The 12,270-nt window shown below is 50.4% G+C and overlaps 1 protein-coding gene across 4 annotated transcripts in view; it reads right to left on the reverse strand.

The window, feature by feature from the left end:
- Positions 1-12,270, reverse strand: part of TRPV3 (transient receptor potential cation channel subfamily V member 3) — a 55,403-nt gene that overhangs the window by 28,582 nt on the left and 14,551 nt on the right. For 2 of the 4 annotated variants that reach the window (XM_017863620.1, XM_017863619.1), the window contains exons 3-7: positions 11,253-11,357; positions 10,662-10,748; positions 9,047-9,201; positions 8,116-8,292; positions 355-495 (exon numbers count right to left, since the gene is read on the reverse strand). In XM_017863620.1, the coding sequence (XP_017719109.1) occupies positions 355-495; positions 8,116-8,292; positions 9,047-9,201; positions 10,662-10,748; positions 11,253-11,357 (665 nt within the window). Of the gene's footprint in view, positions 1-354; positions 496-8,115; positions 8,293-9,022; positions 9,202-10,661; positions 10,749-11,252; positions 11,358-12,270 lie in introns of all 4 variants that reach the window. The other 2 variants (XM_017863618.1, XM_017863617.1) reach the window with 1 other exon arrangement.

The following is a 12,270-nucleotide window of genomic DNA, read 5'->3' on the forward strand; positions in this document are numbered from 1 at the left end:
TCTCACTCCTCCCTTTCCCTTCCCCTCCTCCCTTCCTCCTCCTTCCTGCTTCCCTCTTCCTTTCTCCCTCTCCCTCCTCCCTCCCTTCCTCCTTCCTTACTCTTTCCCTCTTCCTTCCTCCCTCCTTCCTCCCTGTCCCTCCTCCCTGTCCCTCCCTCCTTCCTCCCTCCTTCCTGCTTCCCTCTTCCTTCCTCCCTCTCCCTCCTCCCTTCCTTCCTCTCCCTCCTCCCTTCCTTCCTCCTTCGTCCTTTCCTCTTCCTTCCCCCTCCTCCCTCTTTCCTTCCTCCCTCCTCGCTCACTTCCTCTCCCTCCTCCCTCCTCCCAGACTCCGCGCCAGGCGGGGGCGGCACCCACCGAAGTAGAAGCCTTCGTGTTGGTACTTGGGGTTGAAGAAGGCCCCCTTGGCGTGGGCGTTGACGTCGGCGCCGGCGGCGATGAGCACGGCCGCGATGTCCCCTTGGCGCCGCTCGATGGCGATGTTCAGCGCCGTCTGTCCTGCAGACCGGGCCAGGAAGCGCGGGAGCCTCAGCGCCGGGAACGGGGGCCTCTTACCCACCCTCTCTGGCCTCCATACCCTCCCCGAACCCACGGGGACATCAGAGCTCTGGTCTGTGTCGCCGGCTACCAGGAATCCCAGCTTCATTCTTTGCTTCCTTCCTGCCTGCGCGGACCCGAGGAATGTTTGTGGAGCGCCTGCTCCGGGCTCCGGCCCCAGGTGCTGGGGGGTCAGGGGTGCACAAGATGCAACTTCGATTGTTTCCCTCAAGAAGCCCACAGTGTCACTGAGAACTAGGTGCTACGATTCAGAGGGGTGCTGGAGCTGCGGTACCCAGAGGGCCCTTCACAGCCAGAGAGCGCCAGGGGGCTTCCCAGAGCTCTCTTACCTGGGACCTCAGAAGTTTAGCGAGGCTGGGTGGGGCCAGCTCACAGCCAGGGTGAGAGGGCAGAGCTTATGCTAAGGGCCAGAGTGACAGAAGGCCTTGAATTAGGAAACTGGCATGATGAGACTTTGGGGGTATGGTGCATGGGTGTTTTCAGACCCCTCTGGCTGCATAATTGGAGGATGCGTTAGAAGCAGCCCAGACCAGTGAAAGAAATGATGAGGCCTGTAATCCCAGCACATTGGGAGGCCAAAGCAGGTGGATCACCTGAGGCTAGGAGTTCGAGACCAGCCTGACCAACATGGTGAAACCCCGTCTCTACTAAAAATACAAAATTAGCCGGGCGTGGGGGCGATGCCTGTAATCCCAGCTACTCGGGAGGCTGAGGCAGGAGAATCACTTGAAGCTGGGAGGCAGAGGTTGCAGTGAGCCGAGATCTCACCACTGCACTCTAGCCTGAGCAAGAAGAGTGAAACTCCATCTCAAAAAAAAAAATGAGGCCTGGACTAAGGGGAGGCGGAGGGCACTAGAAGGGTGGAGAAAGGTGGAAGCCCGAAGACCCTCAGGAGAAAGAGCCTTCAGGATGCCCAGCTGGGGAGAAGGGGTCGCAGGTAAGATCTAGGTATCCAGCCCTGGTGGTGGGTGAATGATATGCTGGTGACACAGCAAGAGGAAAGAAGGGCGAAGGGAGAGACACTAAGCCTGCTGGAGACCAGAGAACTTCCAGATGGAAGGGACCAGAAGGCTGGAGCTGGAGAGAGTCTCAAAATGCACCAGCAGAAACAAGATTTTCCAAAGAGCTGCCACCATGCCATAAACAAAAATAGTGTTGGTGGATTAAATAACTAAGCTTTAAAACAAATTAGAGAGTTGGTTTATAGCTAACCTTTTGGTCAGGAAGACCTTCTTAAGCAAGATGCAAAAGGCAGAAACGGTAAAGAAAAGGCTGACATATTTGCTTACATAAAGGTTTTTGGTTTTGGGGGGTTTTGGTTTTGGTTTTTGTTTGTTTGTCTGTTTGTTTGTTTGACACGGGATCTTGCTGTCACCCAGGTTAGAGTGCAGTGGTGTGAGCATAGCTCACTGCAACCTTGAACTCCTGGGCTCAAGCGATCCTCCTGCCTCAACCTCCCAAAAGCTAGACTTTCATATTTTGCATAAGAAATGCTCTAAGACATACAGTTAATCAAAAAAAGCAACTTGTAGACTACAGACATGATGGTACTATTTTATGTTAAATAATTAAATAAATAAAACTATTTCTGTGTACATATATACACACACATGTGTGGACTACAGGCCTGCACCACCACTCCTAGCTTATTTTTTAAATTTTTTATAGAGACAGGATCTTGCCGTGTTGCCCAGGCTGGTCTTGAATTCCTGGGCTCAAGCAATCCCCCTACCTCAGAGATTTCTGTATTCCTGAACGCATCCTAGTGAAAGTTAAAGACAAGTGATAGGCTGGGGAAAATATTTGAGATATATAAAAAGGCAATGTGTTTTTGGACCGGGCACGGTGGCTCACACATGTAATCCCAGCACTTTGGGAGGCTGAGGCGGGTGGATCACTTGAGGTCAGGAGTTCGAGACCAGCCTGGCCCACATGGCAAAACCCCATCTCTACCGAAAACACAAAAGAATTAGCTGAGTGTGGTGGCGCACGCCTGTAGTCCCAGCTTCTTGGGAGGTTGAAGGAGGAGAATCACTTGAACTCAGGAGGTGGAGATTGCGCCACTGCACTCCAGCTTGGGTTAGAGAGTGAGACTCTTGTCTTAAAAAAAAAAAAAAAAAGGTGGCTGGGCGCGGTGGCTCACACCTGTAATCCCTGCACTTTGGGAGGCTGAGGTGGGCGGATCATGAGGTCAGGAGATCGAGACCATCCTGGCTAACATGGTGAAACCCCGTCTCTACTAAAAAATACAAAAAATCAGCTGGGCATGGCGGTGGGCGCCTGTAGTCCCAGCTACTCGGGAGGCTGAGGCAAGAGAATGGTGTGAACCCGGGAGGCGGAGCTTGCAGTGAGCCAAGATCGCACCGCTGCACTTGAGCCTGGGCGACAGAGCGAGACTCCATCTCAAAAAAAAAGGCAATGTGTTTTTAAAAGTCTCTAATATAATAAAAGCACCTACGAATCAATAGAAAAACAAACAACCTAAAAGAAAACTAAGATCATCAACAAGCACCTCACAGAGGAGAAGATACACAGTAAATAAAGTGAAAGATGTTTGGAATCAGTGATGATCAGGAAAAGGAAAATCAGAACCTAAAGAGTTAACCCTTTCCACCCCCAGACTGGAAAAGACCAAAAAAAAAAAGGAAGGATAATTTGCAGTATTAGTGATGAGTAGGAAATGAGTATTTCTGTACTCTGTTGTGGGGAGAGAGTAAATTAGTATCTTTTAGAGACAACTTTGGCAATAACTATTATAACTTTTATTATTTTTTTTTAATTTTTTTTGAGACAGAGTCTTGCTCTGTTGCCCAGGCTGAAGTGCAGTGGCACGATCTCAGCTCCCTGCAACTCCCGCCTCCCAGGTTCAAGCGATCCTCCTGCCCCAGCCTTCCAAGTAGCTGGGATTACAAGGGTGCCCTACCATGCCCGACTAGTTTTTGTATTTTTAGTAGAGATGGGTTTTCACCATGTTGGTCAGGCTGGTCTCGAACTCCTGACCTCAGGTGATCCACCCACCTCGGCCTCCCAAAGTGCTGGGACTACAGGCATAAGCCACCGTGCCTGGCCACTATTATAACTTCAAATGTGCTTGCGCTTGAACCCAAATATCCCAATTCAAAGTATTTTTTAAAACAAATGTGCACCTGTGCCACAGGGTCATAGACAAGATCGTGCACTGTGAGATGTCACAACAACACAGTTGGAAACACCTGAGTGTCTGTCAATGGGGGAGTGGTGAAATTAGCCAGGGTGCAGCCGCAACTGCAGACCAAGCGGTGAAAAGAAGCTAGACTTTCATATTTTGGCATAAGAAGCGCTCTAAGACATATAGTTAATCAAAAAAACCAACTTGTAGAATATAGACAGTATGATACTATTTTATGTTAAATCAGTAAAACTTTTTCTGTGTGCACATATACACACACGTATGTCAAAGGCCTAGAAAACTCCTTTTAAGGAATTTCTATATATGGGTAAAGGACTTAAAAAAAAAAAAAAACTTATGTAAAATGCTGGGCTGCTTTACAATGAAACTCTAGGCCGGGCATGGTGGCTTACTCCTGTAATCCCAGCACTTTGGGAGGCCGAGGCAGGTGGATCACCTGAGGTTGGGAGTTCAAGACCAGCCTGACCAACATGGAGAAACCCTGTCTCTACTAAAATACAAAATTAGCCAGGCATGGTGGTGCATGCCTGTAATCCCAACTACTCAGGAGGCTGAGGCAGGAGAATCGCTTGAACCCAGGAGGCAGAGGTTGCGGTGAGCTGAGATCGTGCCATTGCACTCCAGCCTGGGCAACAAGAGTGAAACTCTGTCTCAAAAAAACAAAAACAAACAAACAAAAAAACTCTATTCATGTGATATGGATGTAATTAAAAATAAATTGTTAGGCCGGGTGTGGTGGCTCATGCGTATGACCCTACCACTGAGAGGCAGAGGCGGGAGGATTGCTTGAGCCCAGGAGTTACAGACCAGCCTGGGCAACATGGTAAAACTCTAGCTCCGCAACAAATAGAAAAATTAGCCTTCATAGAAACACTAACAACCTTCTTTTATTCACTCATTCAAAAAATACATACTAAGTATCTTTTTTTTTTTTTATTTTTTTATTTTTTGAGACAGAGTCTCCCTCTGTCGCTTAGGCTGGAGTGCAGTGGCCGGATCTCAGCTCACTGCAAGCTCCGCCTCCTGGGCTTACGCCATTCTCCTGCCTCAGACTCCCGAGTAGCTGGGACTACAGGCGCCCGCCACCTCGCCCGGCTAGTTTGTATTTTTAGTAGAGACGGGGTTTCACCGTGTTAGCCAGGATGGTCTCGATCTCCTGACCTCGTGATCCGCCCGTCTCGGCCTCCCAAAGTGCTGGGATTACAGGCTTGAGCCACCGCGCCTGGCCACTAAGTATCTCTTATGTGAGACCCTAAGGGCACCAGGAAATCAACTATAGTCCCAGCTACTTGGGAGGCTGAGGTGGGAAAATTACCTGAGCCCAGGGAGGTCAAGGCTGCAGTGAGCTGTGATCGTGCCACTGCACTCCAGCCTGCCCAACAGAGTGAGACCCTGTCTCTAAATAAATAAATAAAGTAAAATAATAAAAATAAACTGTTATATTGAATCTGATGATGGATGTGTAGAGGTTTATTATGCTAATATATTAACTTTATGTTTAATTTTTTATAATAAAAATGTCTTAATTGAAGAATTGCTTAAAAAAGTAAAACTCTGAAGGCCTCTGACAAAATGCTTTAAAATGATATTAATAAAGTTGTGAATGGTTCCTCTTAGCAGCATGGGGAGGAAATATTCGCCTTTGCCCAGTGGGGAAATTGAGACTCAGAGAGGCAAGGCAGTTGCCTGTAGTCCCGGCTACTTGGGAGGCTGAAGCAGGAGAATCACCTGAACCCGGGAGGCAGAGGTTGCAGTGAGCTGAGATTGCGCCACTGCACTCCAGCCTGGGTGACAGAGCAGAACTCCATCTCAATAAATAAATAAATAAATAAATAAATAAATAAATAAATGAATAAATAAAGTCTCTGCTCTAAATAAGGTAACTTTAGATTAAAAAATGCTATGAAAATAAATGAAGATAGTGTGACAGAACACGCCTGGGGAAGGGCGTCTTTAGAGTGGACAGCCAGAGTGGTCACCTTGGGTCCTGCCCTAAGTGTGGAAGAATGCTACTCTGCTGGTCCTGGAGCCCCTCTGCTCCAGGTGGAGGAAATGCTGAGAGGAAGGAAGGCACCAGCAGACGGGTCAGAATGGTGGTGGGGTTGGTTTCCAGGGAGACAAGAATAAATGGCTCCTTCTACCATTCAGAGAGAGGGGAGGTGCCCACAGCCCCCTAGACCTCCTCGCCCCAGCAAGAGGCAGATTCATGAAAGGAGAGGGAAAGGGGAGGTTGAGAACAGGGAGAGGTAAGGATTTGTGACCAGGACAGCAAAGCCTTCATAGAAACACCAACAACCTTCTTTTATTCACTCATTCAAAAAATACATACTAAGTATCTCTTATGTGAGACCCTAAGGACACCAGGAAATCAACTATAGGCAACAGACTTCATCCCTGCCCTCAAAGGAAACATGTTGCTAGTAAAGGGTAGCTCATCAGTCCTGCAATACTGAGAAGAAAGGAGGAGACAAAGGGGACTGAAAAGGGAGAATAATTAGGACAAGCAAGCTTGAGGCACTGGCCTGAACCTCCCTGTCTACAGGACTACTGTCAACTCCCTAGAGACAGGCTGAGAATGTAATATGGTTCATCCGGTTTCTCTCTTTGCATTGGCTACCAGGGAGCTCAGCGTACAGTTTAGCACTCAGCTGCAGCAGTCTTCCCTACCAGGAAGCTCAGTGTACAGTTTAGCACTCAGCTGCAGCAGTCTTCCCTAGGTTTCCTCTCCTCCACTCCATACCTTCTAGTTTGTCACAATCCTTTACTTTTTCTTATAATATAACAAAAAATGCTTTTGAAAGTCTGCAGAGTTCAAATAATAAATCACAGTTACTTTCTCCCATGAGAAGGGTTAAGGGCCAAAGCTAAACTCCCACCTGGAAAAAGCTAAAATGTGGCAGGGCATGGTGGCTCACGCCTGTAATTCCAACACTTTGGGAGGCCAAGGCAGGTGGATCACCTGAGGCCAGGAATTTGAGACCGGCCTGGCCAAATTGGTGAAACCCCGTCTCTACTAAAAATACCAAAAAATTAGCCAGGTGTGGTGGCGGGTGCCTGTAAGTCCGATTACTTGGGAGGCTGACGCAGGAGAATTGCTTGAACCTGAGAGGCAGAGGTTGCAGTGAACCAAGATCACGCTATTGCACTCCAGCCTAGGCAACAGAGCGAGACTCTGTCTCAAAAAACAAAAACGAAAAGCTCAAACATCTAGTGCCCCCAGCATATCAGCAAGACGGCATCCAATTATAATTAAGCCAATCATTTTTGCCACAAGCACCTCATAAGACCCTAAAGCGCTGTTGACTGACTTCAAAACTCAAATAAAGACACATCTCACTGATTTTCCCCAGTGGATTTCCTGGGAGGGAGCCACTCTCCCAGATTTGCTCTCCCAGCACCCTCTCTGGCCCACTTACAAAGAAATCCACAAAATTGAGACCCAGTTGGGGACAGTTGATGATGATGATGATGATGATGCTAACTGTTGACTTTTGGTGGCCCCTGCCCAGCTGTCTTGCCTCACTTCCAGCCTTCTTTTCATGGCTCAACCATGTGCCCAGCTCAGTCCCATCTTGAGGCTTTTGCCCTGATCCTTCTCATCATGTCAGCCTCAGGCCAAAGGGGACCCCTCTGACTGTCCACGCTAAAGTTGCTCTCCCCTAGTCACTTTCTGTCACACTATCTTCATTTATTTTCATAATATTTTTAATCTAAAATTACCTTATTTAGAGCAGTGATCCTTCCTTCCTTCCTTCCTTCCTTCCTTCCTTCCTTCCTTCCTTCCTTCCTTCCTTCTTTGTTTCTTTTCTTTTTTCTTTCTTTCTTTACTTATTTATTTATTTTGAGATGGAGTTCTGCTGTTGCCCAGGCTGGAGTGCGATGGCAATCTTGGCTCACTGCAACTTCCTCCTCCTGGGTTCTGGTGATTCTCCTGCTTCAACCTCCCAAGTAGCTGGGATTACAGGCACCTGCCACCACGCCCGGCTAATTTTTGTATTTTTAGTAGAGACGGGGTTTCACCATATTGATCAGGCTGGTCTTGAACTCCTGACCTCAGATGAACCACCCGCCTCTGCCTCCCAAAGTGCTGGGATTCCAGGCGTGAGCCACCGTGCCCAGCCTTAGAGCAGTGACTAACCTGTGTTGTTCACCAATGCATGCCCATGCCAAAAACAATGCCTGGCATGGAACCAGTGCTCAAAATTATTTGCAGAACAAAGGAAGAAAGTGAGGGGTACCTGAAGCTTCCTGAGCACCATGCTACATGCTTGGGGCTCCTCAGTGGCAGCCGTGCCTCCACGTGGCCTGGCCAGCAGTGGCCCCGCGGCCCCACGGCCCCGCACCCCACCCTCAGAGACTCCTGTCTGCACGGCCCCCCGTGGGCGGGATACCTTCGTAGGCCTCCTCCGTGTACTCGGCATTGATGAACCTGCCCAAGATATCGTTCTCTTCGGCAAAGGCAAGCAGGACCCGCACGATCTCCTTGGTGTTGGGGTTGATGTTTAACAAGGCCTTCATCAGGCAGGTCTTCCCCGTGTCGGAGGCCGTCAACTTGTGCATGAGGAAGTCTGCAGGCAGGGCCATGGGACGGAGCTACAGGCGGGGCCCGGCTGCCCTTGGCCCGCCCAGCTCAGAGGGTGTGGGAGCTGCAGCCACAGACCTCAAGCCCCTGCTCTACAGCCCTGCTCCCAGGTCTCACACTTGGCCGCTCTCATCCTCCCTCTCCACCTGTTCCTCCTCCATCTCCTTTGCTGGCTCCTTGCTCTCTGTGGCCCATGGGAGCCTTATCTGAGGCCTTTTACTCTTTCCCCACTGTATGCCTTCCCACTGTCCACCCCAGAACCTCTGTCTCCAGCCTGCCCCCTCCTCCTGGCCTGCAAATAAAACTCAGCTCATGGCCTCCCCATCAACCTGATACTGCACTGGTCCCTGCACACTCAGGGCTCCACCAGCCACCAGGCTACCCAAGTCTAAATGGCACCATGCTGGACCCCCCTGTCCCTCACTCCCCAGGTCCTCAAGTCCTGCCCGTGCTACTGGCTGAGGAGCTGCCCAGAACCGTTCCCCTTCTCACGCCCTGCTTCAGGGTCCCAGCCCTGCCTGAACAGTGGCCTTCTCCAGCTTCACCCCCCATCTCTCACCCGACTCTCACCTGCCCAAACCCTTCTGGGGTTCCCCATTCTCCTCGGAGTCAAGTTCAAAGTCCCTCGCCAGAATTCAAGGCCCCTCACACTCCAGCCCCACGGGTTGGTGAGGGGAGGGGAAGATGGACACCAAGCAGGGCCCCCAGCGCCGTACCCTCCGCCAGGCTCAGACGCTCACCAGGCACATCCTCGTCACGGCGCCGCCTGCAAAGCTCCTGCAGCTCCACCAGCAGCTCCACCAGCTCCTCCACGCAGCCCTCAGACACAGCTGCAAAGATGCGCTTCTTCAGCCGCCTCTTTTTCCTCCTCTGCTCTTCCTTGGCCAGGTGTGCACTGAGCCAGAAAATGTTTCCAACTCACCACACACGTCCTCTCAAGCTCAATCTCTCCTTTTCCCCGCCAGAGCTGCCCGCAGGGCACTGCACCTGCCGCCAACATCTCCCATGGCTGTCACAATGCCTGCAAACCCCTAGGCTGTGTGGCCAAATCAGGCTCCCCTTGTAACCCACATGCAATCACATTCTGTCAAAATACCTATATTTGGCTGCATGCAGTAATGGTCAGGAAGGATCTATGCCTATTAATAGACATTACCTTGAGAATATGAGATTTCATATTTTATGTTGTTTGAACTTTTTAAATCTATCCCTCCCTGTCCTCCCACTAGATAAGTAACCGTGGTAACCATTGATGTCTCCTTTTGTTTTTGTTTTTTTTTTATTTGAGACAGAGTCTAGCTCTGTCGCCCAGGCTGGAGTGCAGTGGCGCCATCTCGGCTCACTGTAAGCTCCGCCTCCCCGGTTCATGCCATTCTCCTGCCTCAGCCTCCCGAGTAGCTGGGACTACAGGCGCCCGCCACCATGCCCGGCTAATTTTTGTATTTTTAGTGGAAACAGGGTTTCACCATGTTGGCCAGGATGGTCTCAATTTTTATTTTTTTCTTTTTTGAGACAGAGTCTTGCTCTGTCGCCCAGGCTGGAGTGCAGTAGTGCCATCTCGGCTCACCGCAAGCTCTGCCTCCTGGGTTCATGATGCCATTATCCTGCCTCAGCCTGGGACTGAGTAGCTGGGACTACAGGCACCTGCCACCACGCCCGGTTAATTTTTTGTATTTTTAGTAGAGACGGGGTTTCACCGTGTTAGCCAGGATGATCTCCTTTTGTTTCCACGTGTTCTTGCAAAATGCATATGGATATTGGCCACATGTATTTTGTTTCTTGTTTTTTTTTTTTTTTTTTTTGAGACAGAGTCTTGCTCTGTCACCCAGGCTGGAGTACAGTGGCACAATCTCAGCTCACTGCAACCTCCACCTCCAGGGTGCAAGCAATTCTCCTGCCTCAGCCTCCTGAGTAGCTGGGATTATAGGCATGCGCCACCACGCCTGGCTAATTTTTGTATTTTTAGTAGAGACAGGGTTTCACCATGTTGGTCAGGCTGGTCTTGAACTCCTGACCTCATGATCTGCCCGCCTCGGCCTCCCAAAGTGCTGGGATGACAGGCGTGAGCCACCGCACCTGGCCATGTATTTTTAGTTCACATAAACAGTATCGTGCTACAGTTCTTGTTCCACTGCATCCTGCTGTTTGAATGTTTCATAATGAATGGATTTTATAAAATTCAATATTCCACTCCTTCCCCCAGAACGTCCTACCTGCCATGGACCCATGACTCCACTTGTCCCAACCCCCAGGAATGGTGGATTCTTTCTCTTTCCTGCAGGGCCCCGGATCCTGCCTCTCTGGCACCCCCAGCCTGAGTGGGCACAGTGGGAGGAGGGAGAGGGGCAGACTTACCCGGGGCTGTTGGGATTGGATGGGGTCTCTGTCGCATCATCCTGAGGAGACTGGGGGGAGTCCATGTCATCACAGTTGCCAGAGATGCTGGAGGTGTTGGCGGAGGGAACAGAGAGGGTTTTAAAGTTTTAAAATGGGCCAGATGAGGTAGCTCATGCATGTAATCCCAGCACTTTGGGAGGCCGAGGCAGGTGGATTACTTGAGGTCGCGAGTTCAAGACCAGCCTGGCCAACATGGTGAAACTAAACTGTCTCTACTAAATCATCTCTACTAAAAATACAAAAACTAGCCAGGCGTGGTGGCATGTGCCTGTAATCCCAGCTACTTGGGAGACTGAGGCAGGAGAATCACTTAAACCCGGGAGGTAGAGGCTGCAGTGAGCTGAGATTAGGCGACTGCACTCCAGTGTGGGCAACAGAATGACATTCTGTCTCAAATAAATAAATAACAATAATAATAAAGTTTTATAATAGACAGTGGGAGCATGCCACAGCGAGACCTGGCCCCGTGACCCAGGGCAAGTCACTGGCCACATTCTGGAGCTGAGGGCTGGGCCCAGGGCAGGGGGTTGGGCTGGGGTCCATACTCACCACTGCCGGATGTTGGAATCCATGGGCTTGGAGAAGACAGGGGGAGAGGTCTTGGCAACCGTAGGGTTGGGGTCAAACCCTTCTATCTCCAGGAAGAAGTGTGCACTGAGGGAACATGGAGGAAATTCGTCAGGGCCGAGCCAGGCAGAGCCTGTCTGCCTGTGTCCTGCCTCCCGGCCACAGAGGGTGCCCCCATGCTGAGCACACACCCTGGCCAGCTCTGAGCCCAAATGGCCTTGCCCAGCCCTCCTGGGAGCCCTCGGAGATGGTCACTGTCATTATCACCTACATTTCACAGATGGTCTTCAGGAAGCTGCCAGTCAAGTGTGAACAACCGAAGAAAAGGACTGAGGCGAGCCCGGTTGATGTAGAGGTTTATTTTGCCAAGGTTGAGGACACACCCAGGAAAAAGACACACAAGCCCCAGCAGGATCTGTGGCCCACACTTTCTCCTCTGAACAGGATTTTGAGGGCCTCAATATTTAAAGGCAAAAAGTGGGCAGGAGAGGAAGGAGGAAAGAAAAAAAAAAAAAAAAAGAGGGAGCAGGCCGGGTGCAGGGGCTATAATCCCAGCAGCTTGGGAGGCTTGAGGCGGGCAGATCACCTGTGGTCAGGAGTTGGAGACCAGCCTGGCCAACATGGTGAAACCCCGTTTCTACTTAAAATGAAAAAAAAAAAAAAAAATAGTAGCCAGGTATGGTGGCACATACCTGTAATCCCAGCTACTCTGGAGGCTGAGACAGGAGAATCGCTTGCACCCGGGAGGCGTAGGTGGCAGTGAGCCGAGATCACGCCACTGCACTCCAGCCTGTGTGACAGAGCAGGACTCTGTCTCAAAAAAAAGAAAAAAGAAAAAAGGAAAGAAGGAAGGAAGGAAGGGAGGGAGGGAGGGAGGGAGGGAGGGAGGAAGGAAGGAAGGAAGGAAGGAAGGAAGGAAACAGAAATTAGCCAGGTGTGGTGGCAGGCGCCTGTAATCCCAGCTACTGGGGAGGCTGAGGCAGGAGAATAGCTTGAACAA

The sequence above is a fragment of the Rhinopithecus bieti genome, unplaced genomic scaffold, assembly GCF_001698545.2.
Source record: "Rhinopithecus bieti isolate Rb0 unplaced genomic scaffold, ASM169854v2 scaffold_70516, whole genome shotgun sequence".
Lineage (NCBI taxonomy): Eukaryota > Metazoa > Chordata > Mammalia > Primates > Cercopithecidae > Rhinopithecus > Rhinopithecus bieti.